The sequence below is a fragment of the Amblyomma americanum genome, chromosome 1, assembly GCF_052857255.1.
Source record: "Amblyomma americanum isolate KBUSLIRL-KWMA chromosome 1, ASM5285725v1, whole genome shotgun sequence".
NCBI lineage: Eukaryota > Metazoa > Arthropoda > Arachnida > Ixodida > Ixodidae > Amblyomma > Amblyomma americanum.
The window spans coordinates 90222786-90240298 of NC_135497.1; the positions used below are offsets into that span (position 1 = coordinate 90222786).

Sequence of the window (17513 nt, forward strand, 5' to 3'; positions counted from 1 at the left end):
TTGCAACTTCGGCGTACGTCGGACGGTGGTAGTCCCCAGGCAGAGGTGGTACGTCGACCATAGGAACAGGGCCCCGGAACGCCTGTTGCACCTCCTCTCGTACAAGAGCGGAGATGGAACCGAGCGCAGGCTGCGACGGGCTACAAAATTTGTGAAGCTCCTCACGCACGATTGTGCGAATAAGTTCCCGCAAATCATCAGGATGCTGTCCGATGGTGGCAAACGATGATGTGACTGCAGCAGCATGCACGGGCTGGTCGTAACTGGCGCAACGCTGTTGCAAGACCTTCTCCATCGTTGTGGCTTCCGAAAGAAATGCAGCAACTGTAGATGGTGGGCTGCGCACGAGGCCTGCGAACAGCTGCTCTTTGACGCCTCTCATTAAGTGCCGAAGTTTCTTCTCTTCAGGCATGGCAGGATCAGCTCTCCTGAAGAGCCGCGTCATGTCCTCGACGTACATTTGTACGCTTTCGTTCGGTAGCTGGACGCGGGACTGGATTGCCCGCTCCGCTCTTTCGCGGCGATCCGCGCTGGTGTAGGCCTCCAGCAGGCGACGGCGAAACTCTCGCCAGGAAGTTAGAACTTCCTCACGGTTCTCAAACCACGTGCGGGCGCCATCCTCTAGGCTAAAGTAGACGTTTCTTAGTTTCGCGGCGTCGTCCCACTGGTTATAAGCAGCCACACGCTCGAAGTGAAGGAACCAGTCCTCCACGTCTTCGAAAAGGTCCCCGTGGAAGGCCTTGGGAACCCGCGGGGTCTGCAAGGTATAGTGGGCAGGTGTAGCACCGGCAGCTTGCGTGAGAATACCGGTGGCTGGTATCATGACTGGCGCGAGTGGTCCAAGCTCCGGTGAAAGTCCCTGCAGCCTCCGGCTGAAGCGGTGTACCGGGGTGGCAATCGGCGCAGGGCTGGCGGCACGGCTCCCTGGAGGGGTTTCTTGCATGGGATACTCGTACCCAGCACCTCCACCAAATTGTCACGGAGTTCTCACGGAGAGACGCTTCAACAGCTGGAGTCGGCAAGAGGAGACGGTAATGGCGGCCGATCCGCGATAGCACGATCGCAACCTCATCGTCTTCGCGGACAGCTTGCGCCACCTGGCAACACTAGGTGGCAATATAAATATGACGTTCGTGACAGAACACTACGGATTAATCGCCGCATACTTTACGCATGTCTTCTTCTTTTCGTGGCCTTCCCCAGCCTTGGTTACGCAACATTTCGCTTGTATGCAGTATGCAAGTAATTCACTTCACGCATAGAGCCGTCGATTCTCATTTGAACGATGGGATTTCAGTTCCATGCGTCCGATCTTTGTGATAGCACAGCATTTTTAGAAACAATGAAACGAAGTTGTGGCCTGACCAAAATGCATCCACAAGTTTGCGCATTGACTGAGGTCGCTGTTCCAACTTCTCTCGGCAGTATGTCGCACGTCCTGTAACGAGCCGTGTGCGAAACCGCAGTGAAGAGGCGAGTCTGTTCGATTTCTGTTGATTACGGCACGAAAAAAATAATTGTGCGAACTGCCCGACAATGTAATACTCCCACCCCCAGAAATAAAAAAAAAATGATCACGTATTCGTGAAATGGCTTCATGAGTTACTGCGTTCTGCCATGTAGGCACGCTGCAGTGGGGTTCTTAACCCCTCTCTGCAGCGGTGCACGTCAAGGAACAGACGGACCTCTCCCTGTTTGCAAACAATGTGACGTCAGGGGAGCAAGTGGGCGAGGATGCCCGCCGGACGAAAACAGGCTTGGTTGGCAAAAGCGGCCTTTCCGGTTCGCTCTGCCTGCTGTGCGGAACTTCGCGAGCTGCCGGACGACGTGCATTTTGCGCCTGGAATTGTGCATTAACAATGTTTAAATAAAGCCAAAGTACGCGGCACTCTAGTACTCGGGCCCGTTAGCGTCTGGCAATTGAAAAAAAAAAGGTTTTTAAGTGTTCGGCAAACATGCAGTTCGGAGACATTTTCGTGCATCTAGTTATCCCTTCTCTTACGGTGCGGTTCAGGTGTCCAACGATATGAGACAGATACTGCGCCATTTCCTTTCCCTCAAACACCAATTATTATTATTATTATTATTATTATTATTATTATTATTATTATTATTATTATTATTATTATTATTATTATTATTATTATTATTATTATTATTATTATTATTATTATTATTATTATTATTATTATTATTAGTCAGAACAAGCCTGGCCCGTGCGACATCTTATCAGACGCTTGAAAACTAGACGACCTCGCGATGGAAGGGCATGCTGACAAGTATAGGTTATTTCAGACTTCGGCACCGGTGATCGCATCCTAAACGCCCTTCAAAGAAGCGACTGCAGGACCTCACGAAGCGCACGTGGGCGCTCATGAGCGAAGACAGCAGTGTACGCACGAGCACCGTGCTTGGCTGGCCGATTTTTCTGCGGACATGTCTAGTTTGCCTCGTTTAGGTTACGCTATGAGTGACACACATGATATCATTGCTAGAACGTATACCTTCCAGGGTAAGTGCAGTGCGGGACAACCAATGCGATGCGCATCGCTAGAAACAGATTAGATTATGGGGGTTTAACGTCCCAAAGCAACTCAGACTGTGAGAGACGCCGTAGTGAAGGGCTCCGGAAATTTCGACCACCTGGGGTTCTTTAACGTGCACTGACATCGCACAGCACACGGGCCTCTAGAATTTCGCCTCCATCGAAATTCGACCGCCGCGGCCGGGATCGCACCCGCGTCTTTCGGGCCAGCAGCCGAGCGCCATAACCACTCAGCCACCGCGGCGGCTGCGCATCGCTAGAAACAGCTGTACGCAAAATAGCCGGGCAATTAAGCCCGTTTTGTACAATATTGCTTGATATTCATGCGGAGCCCACTAATATTGGAAAAGCGCCCTTAAATGACGCGAGCAAAACCGCTTTTCTACTCGGAAACGACAGCGCTTCACTGAGCGCGGAATGTTACGATTCCGGGTTGGAATGCGGCTGTACTTGAGCGCCCAAGGCACTGGCATAGCCGTCTTGTGACAGAAGCTATAGCTTCTTGAACGCGATCTGCCGCAGAGGATTAACTACATATGCCAGTCTAGGAGTTTTTTTGAATACTTCCAGCTTCACATGCCATCCGGCCCTTAGAGCGCTCGATCGGTCATGACTTCAGTACGAATCATCCGGAAGCATAATAAATCAAACTAAGTGCTTGCTTGTTCACTCAAAAGTGCGTGGGTGCACGAGCAACCGAGTGCATCTGCTCACCACCAAGTTCACGCCGCAGATCCTGACAGCGCTTGACGTCGGCCATCTGCTCTTTGCACGGCTCCGAAACTCGTTTTTCACCGTTTTTCACCGGTTTTCTTACCCGCCGCGGTGGCTCAGTGGTTAGGGCGCTCGGCTACTGATCCGGAGTTCCCGAGTTCGAACCCGACCGCGGTGGTTGCGTTTTTATGGAGGCAAAACGCAAAGGCGCCCGTGTGCTGTGCGATGTCAGTGCACGTTAAAGATCCCCAGATGGTTGAAATTATTCTGGAGCCCTCCACTACGGCACCTCTTTCTTCTTTCCCTCCTTTATCCCTTCCCTTACGGCGCGGTTCAGGTGTCCAACGATATATAAGACAGATACTGCGCCATTTCCTTTCCCCAAAAACCAATTATTATTATTATCACCGGTTTTCGCTATTCGGAAAGCAGGAGGAATATATTTGGCTGGTCGTCTTTGACCCACAAGCGCATTCCAACACGCAAAAACCCGATGGCATTGAGAAAAACAAAGCAGGTGTTCACTTCACGAGACCATTAATCCACTGCACCACGCCGGTAGCTGCGGATTGTTTTTTCAACAACTCCAAGCTACGCCCTTCGCCCCATCCTTCGAAACGTCATCCGTGACGTAGGCCGGGTGAGGTCTATTGAGGTACTCTGACGTGGACTGAAATCTCCCCGCATGGGCGTTCTTTTATATTTCCTCTCCAGAGAAATGCAGACGCATCGGCCATTATCAAACACGAAATCTCGCTTTCATCAGCAAAATTTTTACTAAATGAAATGCCGAAATTCGATATTTTCGGGTAAATCTAAATTCGCAGTATTTCTGCCGCGCACGCTGTTGGGATTTCATTGGGGCTATTCGAAACGGAGAACCCCGGTTGCTAGATACCAGGAGCAACTTTGTTCGGGACTGTCGTACAGCGCACGGAACGGTCAGATGTTAGTAGTCATTATAGGGAAAGCTGTCTTCCATGCTTCCCGTGCCCCAGTTTATTACCGCCTTGCGACATAAATCAACAAATACGCCTGCATCTCTTCTCTGTGCATCAGCGGGGAAAACAGTAAATATCGGCATGAGGCTGCATTTTTATGTGTTTCATATTCAGTTTTATATATGCGTGGTATTTCTTGCTGTTCGCTTGGCAACAAACCAAGCATAAAGCGATGATTCTGTCCGCAAATAACAGGGCTCCGAGTCGAATGAGGCTGCTCATGAAACATGTCTTGGTTAAAGGGCCAGTTTTTTCTGTGAGAGATATGTGATGATCAGCAAAGTGTTCTTAATGTGAAAGACCGGAAGTACAAAGGTCGAGTGATCATTTATGTCGGTGCTTAAAGGGAAATAAAAAAAAATGCACGAGAAACCACTCAACCAAGACTGCAAATTTTCGCTGTTCCTGCCTTCCAATGCTGGCTGGTGATTTCTCACGACAGCCCTGTAATTTGTTGACAGAAATTAAGTGGGATCGGTTCCGGCAAGCCCAAGTAAGGATAACAAACCATGGCGAAGCTGCTAGCCGGCTAGGTGGCACGCGCGCAGGAAAAGTAGTGGTTAGAAAACTTACCGTATTTCTTGAGCAGAGACTATACTGCCTGCTGGTTCTCCACAAGTGCCGTTAATTATTTTTCTATTTCAAGCAGAGCCAGTGTAAACTTAGCCTATGTTTGAAGTATGCGAGGAGTGCGCGATATTTTCCTCAGCGCAGTAGAAATTGTTTAACGGACTCAGGGGACTCTAGTGGCGTACACACCGCACGTCGTATATTTTCCCTGATACCACTAGGAATGGAGTAATACTCACACGTACACTTAACTAAATTTAACTTGTACAGATGCGGCCAGAACGATACAAGCACGCTTCGGCATTTGATCTTTTTTCACGCATTACACGAAAAACATATGAATGTTCTTCGAGTTAGCACACGAAAGCACCAATGGCATTTGCTAGCAAATATGTATTAAGTACCTCCAAATTTTCGCTAAACAAGGCGTCAACATTTGATCGCCGAAGCATGCTCCGTATTATGGCCGCGTCTGTACATATGTCGTCTACATTTGCATGCATTTTCTAATTTTTCATATTGTAGAAGATCACTGCTTATCGGATCGGCTGTTTTTGTTTTTTTGTTTTGTTTTGCCAATGACATGTACACTGGCCGTGGACTCCGTCAAGCCCGATTTGTGACTTCTTTCGCGGTCTTCGGCATCTGTAATATGAGGAATAGATCATTTAGCGCTATGATAGCAGGACCTTCACACGTCCACACACTTGTATGTAAAATTATGCAGTGCAGTAAGGATGAACAAAACTCTGAAAGTAGTACAGCTCACGTTAGCGTGAGCCTGGTGAGTGTAGCGGAGATCTCAAACTGCCGATGTGCGTGTCCCGTCTACTGGCGAATGAAGTGGGGGCGCATAAGTACGTATAATGAGAAATTTTTTTTCGTACTTAAGTAGGCAAGTGGGCAAATTGTTTTTTTCTGCCCTAATATTCACGCGACAAAAATAAAGTGTTCTCCGGAAACTTATGCTGATGTTTTGCGATTGCTCATCAAAGAATTTTCATCAACTAGAACTGTCCGCTTAATATGTTAAATGTTTACATCAGTGAAAAAAACACCAGTACTAGAGTAGATGCTCACGTAAGCACGAAAAGAACGAGTGTTTCTAAATGTCATGTTGTTTTAGCATACGCCAGTATTTTTCTTTTGTTAGCCATGTTTTGTTGATTACTGCTCTGAGCGAGGGAACACCAATTAAGCGTTGAGGAAATAGTTGTTACTTAAAGAATAAGGCTTGGCAGAACTGCAGAAGGAAGCCAGAAAATGCCACGCTGACGCAAGAATTTTGTGCTTTACGAAATATACGAAATACCGTGGCTGCTAAAGCATGACTGGCGAAAGGAAGCACTTATCCCAGCCGTTCGCAATGAACAGGAATAATGAAAGACAAGGAAATTGACAAGCAGTTTGAAGTGCGGGTTCAGACACGTTACTTTCACGATAAGAAAAAAAGCGGAGCCATTGTTACAGATATTCAACCATACCTTAATTCATGCAAACAGGCAAGTTGCGCTGCGCTGGTGGCATGAACTCTCTCGAATACAAGCCGAACCGCAGGTACGCACCGACAGTATACCTTCCGGAGTTAACACAAGAACTACCGATCATTAAAAAACTGAAAATGTTACAAGCCTTTTAGGTTTGCTAAGATAGGTACTCTAGATTCATACTGCAACTTCAACGCACTAAAAGGTACAATCGTAAAGATACGTACTGAACGGAATATTAGAAACTAGAATCATGCCGAAAGATGCAAAATTAAATAGGCCTTTGTGTAAAAGCGGAAAGAACTGCCACTGCATTAACTACAAACTTATTTTCACATTTTTCAAAAAAAAAATCAGTGTTATGACTCGTGCAGTCTCTTTTGCGAGAAATACTCAATAACAAACCAGCCCGTTGTTTATTCATCAACAACGCGGCATGAAGGACGTGTCGCACGGCACGTGGTTATGTTGCAGAGTTCTTAAAAGTGCATTAAAAGATACTGGTGTCAATTTCTTGTTGAAGCTGTACCACGAAACTTGCCACGTTACAGATAAAAATACACGCGGGGAAACGTAAAAATAGTTACGGATTTATCAACCGTGCGTGCTCTACAATTCTTGATGTGCTTTCAAAACTTTGCTGCCCACAACTGTTGCCGGCCTTGTACATTAGCCCGGATGACTGCAAAAGTTTCCGGATATTTTTTTGCATCACTGGTATTTTCTTCTCGCAGAAACAACACCGCTCAAGCTCGATTCGCAACTTTTGGAAAACGGCCCTTTCGAGGGAGGCGACCTCAACCGGAAATGCGTCCTCACGTTGAGCATTGTATCTGTCGTCTTCAACATTGTGGTAGGGGGCACGGGCTTTGGTGAGTTTACTCAGCATCCGATAACTTTACTGTCGGTCATTAGGCGGCTATTTTGCTTTCAGTTTTCATATTCCCCTTTCGCTTGGCTGAATTGATAACCCTGGGAATATGTACCGTGCTTCTAAGAGTTTACGATTTAGATGCACTGTGAATCGCCTCGTCATCACCTATAGGAGCCTGTTTATTTGTTAATGTATAGGTGTGTGCGAAAGTTCGGAATTTTCGAATAGAGAATCGAATATCCTTCCTTCTATTCGATTCGCCGAACGAATTAAGTATTGTATGCTCAAAACTATTCGAAGCGAATCGAATACGCTCTGAACTTTTCGAATACTTTCCAAATAATTGGCACGAAGTTCGAATAAGGTATGTCATAGATTTCTTCGAAGATTCTTCTGGAAACAGGGCCATTTCCGACAACGCACAACATGAGACTGGTGCGCGCCGCAGGGAAGTGCAGTGGAGAGGGTCCATTCTAGTCGCGGCGCTAGTAATACTCACACATGGCCTCAAAGATTGGGCGCTGAGGCAGGGCTAAGCAAGATTAAGCAAATCTTGATTTTATTCAAGGTCTCGGAGGCCATGGCTCACATAGATTTCGCCTTCTCATCTACTGAAATGTGGTGCTAGTATATTCGCTGTCATCATTACTAAGAGGTTTTACGTATAACATGAGGGTCATACAACTATCATACTGGCTTCTTGTTGTATACCCCCTAGCGGAGGTCAATTTCGTGTCTTTTGGCAGCTGTAACTATTACTGCACAAGTTATAACGCCGTACCGCTAACACTGCTACTTCCCACGATTGTTCGTTTAAATTGGTACGAATATTCGCGCAACTAGCGAATATTCGTCAAAATATTCTATTCGTATTAGATTCGGTTCTGTCACTATTCGATTCGGTCTTCAGCGACATTGTTCCTATTCTTTTCGACAGCAAAGCAACACTATTCGTTCTTGTTTCGATTAAAAAAAAATGCTATTCCCACATTCCTACGTGCCATGTAGGGCGTTCGTTAGGTCTTTAGGTTCAGTTTAATGACATGTTTGCTTTCTGTGATCATATGACCTCACACATACCGCTAAATGAGCGACGTTATTCCAGCCGTGACTTTCGGCAGCAATATGGCAGCAGCCCAAAAATGTAGCCTTAGCATCAACAAGTTCAATCCGCGCCACTTATGGCGACGAACTGCTGCGGTGTGAGAAAAATAGTGGAATGAGCTTTGTCTAAAATGGTCCTTTATTTAGATTTGTAGAGAATGTGTTTAATCTACTTGTAAACAAGATTTTATTATGTAGCCTTTCGGCAGCAAAAACAAAGTGCAAAATTTGTAACTAATCTTGAAGCTGTTCCGGTCTGTATTCGCTGACCGTCCTTTGAAGGCTTAAACTTTTCATGTACTTGACAAATAATGCTTAATCACCCCGGCTACGCTAAAGCGCTCCCTGCTAAAGGCACTGCCAATACAAAAGTCTTGGTTTTAAATTCTTTCGATGATTTTTTTTTCTTCTCTCTGTCTGCAAAAAAGTGCAAGCACACTGACAAAACAAAGTGGCATATTTTAAATTATTCTTCCTTTTGCGTTTGCAGTGTTCGCATTCCAGAGGAACAGTGCTTCAATATACGCATTTGCGGTAAGGTCGTGTCATTCTTGTTGATTATTACCATGCGTCTGTTTGATACCGGCATTTAACGTTTTCTTTTTTTCCAGGCCGAGTGCCTTCTGGACATGCTGTCTTCGATGATTGTGATATGGCAGTACTTAACCCCGCACTACTCATTTGCAAGAGAGCGTGTGTAAGTACGCGTCTGGCACGTTAATTAGATTATGCTATTTCGTTACAGGACCCAAGCGCGAAGAGAAATATGCCACGAAACAGAACTTTGATCGTTATTTATTTCATTCAAGATGTTTGTTCTTCCTAAGTCACGGTCCCTGCTTTTCAGGTTGTACTATTTTCTTGGCTGACGCCAAGTGCGTGTAGTGTGGCTACAAACGAACGAGAGCCGTACATTTTATTTTACAAATAATTGTTGTATTACGATCAGGATTCAAGAGCCCTCAGATTGAGAGAGAGGTGGCGGGGTTTCTGCAATTTAATTATGCGCTGTGCTCGGGTATATCAGATAGTTCTTCGGGCAGGGTGTGTCTAAAATGAAGATGAGCATAATAACGAAATATTCTTTCTGCTGTGCATCCACTTCTCTGGCATATTAGCAGTTTTTTTTTATGGCGCACGACGTTCTGCGGTGCCATTTCGCATTTTATGGCATCCTATCTTTTACAATTTGCATAAACTGCTTACTAAATAAGGAGACCATATATGTTGATGGCACCTGTCGATCAACTCTCAACTGTCGATAGCGAAAGAAAGTGATGCAGGAAATCACATTTTATAAACTAATACTTCTTGCACAATAGCCGACTAGTATATTCTCGTGTTATTTCCCACAGACCAAGATATCGAGATGAGCATTTTGCGAAGACACCGACAATACAGTACAAATAACCTACAAAACCAGAGGCAGCAGTTCACATCGCGTTTGTCAGCACGACACGTGGAACACATGCAAGTCATAGAAACACTATTAGGAAATCGTCAGCCCGAATATCTCAACAAATGGCCGTCTTTACAGATCAATAGCGGTGAGCTTTGGACAAATGAAGGGAGCCGTGAGCTTTTTGCCAGGTTCATACGTTTCCGTGCTTGACAATCACCACGCACCTTTGCAGTTTGTAAATAATTACCGGAGTACCAAGGCGACCCGCCAGTATCTTGTTATGCGTATTATATTTGTACAGTTTGTAGGCTTTCGACCCACACAGCTGACAAAGTGGAAAATGCAGCAGTAAACGGCTAAATGTGATGCTCTTAAATGTACGATCGCAGAACCGCTGAAAGCTATCTGAACTGATTCCTTTTCCCTTCAACGTGGCCGTCTCAGTAAATATCGACACGAACGCTGCATTCGCCAGTTGTTATTAAAATAAAACGCAACAAAAAAAAACGGCTATGGTGTTATGTCCAGATCTTCCGAGTAACCTGTCAAGTAGATATGGTTGAGTATTGACGAGACCTTTTGGCAGCGATGACATACTACATGCAACAACAATGCATCGCAAATAGGCGCTGGCACTGTTTCTGTGTGTCGTGGGGGGCCCACGAAGCCATGTCACTCATGAAGTGATAACACTGCAGGCAGGCGGCCTAAGTGCCGAGCTTTTTCTTGGGGCTGGAGCAATTTGTCTATGCAGTGAATGCAGCAGGTAACACCTGAAGGGAGAAGTATAAGAGGTTCACGTAGAAAAGTTTCCCTTTCCCACAGGTTAGTGTTAGGTGGCGCCCAACGTACTCGAAGCCCGAGATTTCTTTTTTGAGTCACTGTCAGAAATTTTCCCTTGTCTTTTTATACCGGAGGTCGACGGTTGCAACTAGGCTGCGCAGGGGAGAATTTAAGGGAGACTGCAAGACCACCCTCCGGCCTCCTCACGGGCTAGAAGGTTTGGACTAAAGGATTGGACCCCCCCCCCCCCCCCCCCCCCCGTTTTCTTCTGCGAATCAAGTTGTAAAAAAAAGCATAGTATACCTTTGACGGCAGAGTGCGTATTTTAGGAGCTGTGCGATTCAAGCCCTGCATTCCTCATATCATCCTCCCCTCACCTTGCTCCTGCTTTAGAAAATCAACCGAAAATTTTCTGGTTCACTCCTCTGCCTGCTTTTCTATTATTGTTTCCGTCCTCCTCCTCCTTCTTGGCTGGAACATAAGGTCCGGCTGTTGCACTTATTCATGCACACGTGTCAATTCTAACTTGATCCTCTCTTTCACGCTTGCCTCTGTACACGTGGAAAGTTTCCCTATTCATTCCGTCGCACGTAAGTATCACCATGTTGGTGCATCGTACTACAATTAAGAGGAGCATCACTATCGGCTTTCGAGTAAAAGCCCGTAGTTTTCTGCATTAGCAGGTGGACCTTCTATAACTGAGAACTTGATATGAAACTTCCGGAGCCCGCAAGGAAGGAAAATGATCCGACTTCCTTTTCGAGGTTCGAAATGAGGATGGAAGATCGCAAGACCCAAACATATAGCTATTTAAGCTGCGCTGAAATCGATATTATTCCAGTATCCCAGGGCCATTACGAGACGCCTTAAATAGCTTAGTAGCCGCTCAAGTCGAGAACACACCGCGATATTCTTGCTTGTCCTTTATGGCCCGACCACTTTGATATAAAAACGGGGAACAGTTCTGGCGCTCGAATTTCGGGATATCATGCGCTCTGCGTGATCTGAGTATACGCGCGGTCTTGTACATATATACTTGCTGTCATTTCGTCCCATGTTTTTCTCTGGCTGCCTCGGATATTTGTGGCTGCCGACGACGCGAAACTAAGCACCGCCATTCGTCTTCTCCTCTCGTTTACTTGCCGGCTCAGCGTAATCGACCAGGCGTTTCAGAGCGGATACGCTCGCATTATCTCCATTCTCTGTGCCTAACTAATGTCTTATTTCTTCCCTAGAGCCTGCATACTTTTGGGACTCTTCTTTATACTCTCGGCGATTGCCATTATCAGCAAAGCCATGGACGACCTAATCGTGCGAGAGAGCCCCACTTGGGTAAGACGGCGCTGGCGTAGTGGACTTCCTGCAGGATGCGAGATAGACGGCGGCAAATCGTGAAGCCTGCTGCGAATTGATGATCGCCGCGGGGCGCTAGGTTTTAGCTCCTGTGCTTGGCTGGTCACGCTTCATCGAAGCGATTCGTCAGCCTCATCTGAACGCGTATTCAGAAAAAGCGATGTAAGGTGGAAGGAGTAGAGGATGTTTAGCAAAACAATCCGATTAATTTGTTTTCGTCAACTTTGACGGCGCAGGCACCTGTCTTGCGCAAAACATTCGCGCACTTGAGGTATAGCTAAGCGCGGTGCTGAATGTTGACCGGAATTCGTTGTGCGACTGGTGCACTGAAAAGATCTCGTAGTTTGCTATGCGTTTTCCCCTGTTCGCGCCTGGAGAGCCAGTTAAACGTCCGCAAGGTGGACAGCTTGATTTCTCTACTGCGACTGTACCCTGTGTAAATCGTCTTGCGTTGAAAAGCAAATAAAATGTCGTGAGAAATACGAATAACTTGCTGATAGTCTTCAAAGCAGCAGATGAACTTCTTAAAGCAGGCTAGCTCTCATTTTCTTTCTTTCTGCCAAGTTTCCAATTAAGAGTTGAACAGAACGCCTGCTTCTCCGTTATATGTTTCAGTGTCTTGTTTTGTAATGAAATTGTTCTAATGGTTTCACAACAACCTGGGGGTCACTAATACGATGATAGACGAAGAGCTAGGGTTATCTGTTTAAGTACAGTTTAAGCTTGCTAATTGAGATGTAAAGGTTGAAATGTAAAAATACGGGGTGCACTCTAAACACAAGTACACCTATATGGGAGTAAAAAGGGGGTAAACTGTCCTCTAGCGAACACTCTTTTATAAAAGGGTGCGTGCTAGAGGACAGTTTTACTTCCTTTTTACTCCTTTTGTTTAGAGTGTACGCATGTAAACCAGCTACAAACGGTTGCGAACAGAGACCGATAAGAAGCGGTGTTTAGGGAGCCACTCTAGCGTAAGAGCACTTCATGACTGGACGGAAATCCTGCGTCGCCATTCGCGCTGCGTTCTGACGTAAAGCAAATTTGAAAGTGCCATGCCAGATACTGAGCCCAGGCAAATAAGGTAGAATAGTTTGGAATTTTGGTCACCTCCCAGCAATCTTCATGAACGCGAGGTATTGCAGAGGAGCACGCCGCTATTTGGCACCTCCCTCTGAGAAGAGACGAGCGCGCGTCCTGGACTCGCAATGCTTCCAACTCTCGCTTTGTCCCCTTTTTCCAGATACCCGTCCTCATTATACTTGCCGGAGTCGGTGCAGCGGCCTGCTTTCTCCTAGCAGTCGTGAAATTGATCCTGGCTAAGCGGCTAGGAAGCTTGTCCTTAGTCCTCGACGGTGGGTATACAAGGTTTCATGTCTCTTGCAAGCGAGAGCATGTTCGAGTAGAACGCCTGCCTCTGGAGCCCGGTAGAGCCACCATGAGCGACGCCGACCACTCAGCCTATACGGCAGCACACGCGTTTATCAAGGCGCGGCCTGCATCAATACAGGAGGCTAAAGCGGCAGGCACGCGGAACGCATTTCGGCAGCGATATTTCGGGCGTTAAAATCGCGCAGCTCCGGTGCGCCTGGGCCGTGAAAGGAGAAAGGAGAGCGCGGGTCGGAGCAGATTGGCCCTCTCCCAGTCGGGAAATATGGCGGTGCACATCGAAGCCAGCAGCCGCCCGCTGCAGCCGAGCCGGTCACCATTTCAACTCTGGTCTCTACGTTCGGCAACTGTAGTCGGATACAGCTTAAGTCTTCAGGGAACTTCCGCCCATAGTCGGGACTACCGAAGAGGATTCCTCCGCGACAAAAAGTAGGCCGTTGTAAAAAGCTTTGCTTGTTACCTAAACAAGAAGTTAATCACGAGACGAAATTATAAGGTAATTTAAAGAATTTTGATGGCTGTGGTTTGTTTTTTGTCAAATTTTTGAAAATACGTTTTTTGATCACTGTTGTAATTGGCCAAATGTCATTGTTACCAAATGCTGTTTTTTTTAAGTTCTATCCTAGTATACCAGCACTTCAGGCTTTCGCTTTTCTACTGGCTCAACTACGCAGGAAATGTTTCCCCTGTCTTAATGTTGTAACTCCATTCTCCGGAGCTTAGGCTTACCGAAGGGCGCCGCTTCTCTGTTGTCATGGGAACAACCGGCAGGAACTGGCTCTGATGCGCGTCTGGCGCCAACCCTTCAGTACCGGGCGAACATTGCGTGCCGTGAATGCGCCCTTTGCTTACCCCGCGGAAAGAGCGGCGAAACGTGCTGTCCGTGGGGTTGCCGCTTCAGTGCTGCGCAAGCCGTTTTGACGTATGGTGTGTTTCTGTTGTGGATGGAGTTGGAACAAATTTTATTACATGACTACTTCATGCTCTTGGTCTGTGAATAGATAAATGTATACTGTGCCCCGGTCGTGCAGCGGCTCACTTTCTCTATACGTCGTGTTCTTTCAGGGATAAACTCGTTAATTAGCAGCTTTTGTGCCGTGGCCATAATAGTGAGCGACCTCGTGTACGACTCCAACCCGGAAGTCTGGTACATGGACGCCGTGCTCAGCACTGTTGCGGCCCTCATCATGCTCCTCGTCGGGGCAAAGTAAGTCGGCTTCCGGAATCTCATCTTCAAATGCATTTTATGCGCCCTTCGCTGACACGGCATGCGTGAGCAGTTGCGCATTCGATGATACGCTCCTTGTACGGTATTGTGCATTGTGCGATACTACACAATGCGTTGTATCCACAATATTCATTGTGGGTGCAACCTTCTTCAGACCTGCTGCTCTGCTTTTCTAGGGTGAAAGTCACGGAAAAGTGGGTCTTTGACTTCAGATCAAGAAGACGAAAAAAACAACAAAAGAAAAACTCGTCAGTAGTGGCGCTCTTTGTCCGAGCCGCACTTGCGCTATTAAAAACAATCACCAGCATACTATGCATTGCAGTGTTTGTGGAAGAAGTGGCGGCTAATGCTGTGCTTGAGTCATTACTCATTTAGTCCTCAATAAATATGGCTGTTATGGCGGCTATACAGGAAAATTATTACTCGAGGCTTTGTCTTTAAACTCTAGAGGTCCTTTAATGCGCACTTTCACCTGTACATCCCGTCCCATGTGCACGGTAGACTAATCACCGTAACGGCATTTGGGGTCGCTTTGTGTTGATTTTGCTGCTTCTACTGGGTGTATATACTGTCCTGCAGACACCTGGTGGCTTATCTCTTTTCTACATTAAGCGTTTTTTTGTTGTGGTGGCGTCTCGTTTCCTGGTCCTTTTGAAACTGTGCTGCGTGTTCCTAACATCATGACTTTTGGTGACAGCCAGCATCTCAACGTTCTAGGGTACTCAGTTGGCTGGCCATCAACAAAAAGCGTTGAAGTGCGTGTCACTCGAGTGAAAATAGAAATGACTTATTTGAAAGCATTTTGAACGAAGTTAGAAACAAAGGGACGCATGTTACTCAAACGTGAAACGGGTAAGAAGGCGCACAAAGGCACCTCTGTGAATACTTTGTTTCTTCTGCGATTGCTGTATGCATGCGCCTCGTAGCAACTCACTCAGTAAGTTCTTAAGACTGCACACACGTTCGCCACAGCAAGTTATCTATACACTTCATTTCATTCGCGGTGCTAGGGTGTTCCCGTTAATGAAGACAATAAAATATAATGTGCCACTCGTCATGCTTGGTGGCGGCGTGTAATGTCGACGTTGAAGGCAGTCGTTCGTGCGCTACGCACTAACCAGTCACATTTGTGCCTCGTTTTTTGTTCTTTTTGTTTTGCTAGCCGCTGGAAAGCAGCAAATACTTAAATTTATCTGCTCTATCACAGTTGTTGTTTTGCATGTCGGACGTAGGCTTTGTGTGTTGTTGACGTCATTAATGCCTAAAATAAGGAAGCAATAGCACAAAACTACGTTTAGTGCTTCGCAGCCCGTGTCCTCTACCGCTTTGAGGAGGACTGGCTGATAATCAGTTGCCGTTTGCTCCCCATTCATCAATCAACGGGCGTCGTGCCTTTTTCCTGCGCACACATCATTACTTCGCAGTTTTTTCCACGTGCGCGAACTTGAATTAACGGAAATGAAGTGTCTCCAGTGCCAACAGGGAAAAAAAAACAGCTAACAGAAAAGTAGACTAACGACCACCGGCGCAAAGTGGTCTGTAGAGCAATTGTTCCTTCCGTGTCAACGCGGACGTGGCTTGTTTGGCGCCCCCCTAACCTATCGCTCGTCCTTTTCCAGGGTGTTGTTTGAAAACTGGTCGATAGGACGTCACGGCCACATGACACTTCAGTGAAATACAGTGGCCACGGACAGTGTACCTCGAGCGAGAAGCTCGACGCCTGCTTTCTCCCCCCCCCCCCCCTCCTGCTCCTCCTCCTCTCTACGTTTCCTGGCCCCCTCACGCTCTGTGAAGTGGCGCGGCAGCTGCGTCCTCTGGCGTCCTCAGCAGGCTACACGGCGCCACGGGACCCTGCATGTTCTCTGCTGGACAGACGGCGCAGACGGCGCTCTCGTGTAGGCCTTCCTCATCACACGTGGTGACCACTGGTGGCAGGATTCTTATTTAAATCAAGAAGAGCGTGTGACGGGCGTTACGCCCGGCTTTGTGGCTACGTAGCCGCGCGTTGTGCCTTCAGGAGGCTACCACGAAACGAAAAAGGCTTCCTCGCGTGAGCCTTCGAACCTTGTAACGGCAGAAAATAGTCTTCGTTGCATGTCCACAACGCGGTCGAGAGTGCACTGTTAAGTGGAGCACTGGTGCCCGCGTATTCCATGAAATATGGTACACGGCCGTCGGGTTATATAAGCAATCCTCAAAAAAAAAAAAAACCCGTCAGTTCGCCTGCAAATTGTGGTGCTGGTTAGTTGGCAGTAACCTGAAGAGCTACTGGCCGAGCCGGAATTCGTGATTAGGTTAATGCATTGGCTCGGTGGCAGCGACGTAGCTGCTACGTAACTGCAAAAAACCTGTATTTGGCCCATGACTGTAACCTTGAATTGACAGGTGACGCGGAAAGGATGAGTGAACTGTCGCACGCGCGGTAATTGCATATCGGCAGTTCTGAAGCACCGAGAAGTGTACGGCGGTACAACTCCTCTGAGCCAAGGACACGCTTGGCAAGCGTCCTGTCTCATCAGTGTCGGGCACTTCAGTCAACTCGACGCGGATCGAATCCTGCAAATAGGTATGCAAAGCAACCGAATTTAGTGCGGGATTAACGGATTTCATGGTTCAGTTGGGTCGTTTTCAATCGCATATACGCGAACTAGAGATGTAATTGCATGTTTAACAAGTTTTTATTGTTTTATTATGAGTGAATTGTCATCGCGTGAACAATGTTTAAGGCTTTGAGTATAACATTGACGTGTAGTGCAATTCGTGCACTTGTGACCGAAAAAGCTACAAGAATATTTATTTACCGTTTCGTTGTTTTTTGTACTACGTCAACTATGAACACAATAAAAGCAAATATCATCTGTACCCTCCTTGATCTTAACGTATTTTATGGTCGGATCCTCAGTGAAATTCGAAATTCTGTGAAAAAAATTACTGGTAACCACGCTAGAAAACGAATAAAACGGAACTTGTACTTCATCTCATAAGCTGTTCGCAATGGAGTGCAAGCGACAGCACGAAGCGGCAGCCTCGACTTCAGGTGCACTGTTTTCACGCGCTCGCGTGCAA

The 17513-nt window shown here is 46.8% G+C and overlaps 1 protein-coding gene across 5 annotated transcripts in view; it reads left to right on the plus strand.

Moving 5' to 3' along the window:
- Positions 1–17309, plus strand: part of LOC144113211 (transmembrane protein 163a-like) — a 112944-nt gene extending 95635 nt beyond the window's left edge. For all 5 annotated transcript variants that reach the window (XM_077646176.1, XM_077646178.1, XM_077646175.1 and 2 more), the window contains 7 exons: positions 7052–7189; positions 8786–8829; positions 8907–8992; positions 11716–11812; positions 13074–13185; positions 14285–14426; positions 16067–17309. In XM_077646176.1, coding sequence (XP_077502302.1) covers positions 7052–7189; positions 8786–8829; positions 8907–8992; positions 11716–11812; positions 13074–13185; positions 14285–14426; positions 16067–16121 — 674 coding nt within the window. In that variant the 3' untranslated portion in view covers positions 16122–17309. The remainder of the gene's footprint in view (positions 1–7051; positions 7190–8785; positions 8830–8906; positions 8993–11715; positions 11813–13073; positions 13186–14284; positions 14427–16066) is intronic.
- The last annotated feature ends 204 nt before the right edge of the window (positions 17310–17513 follow it).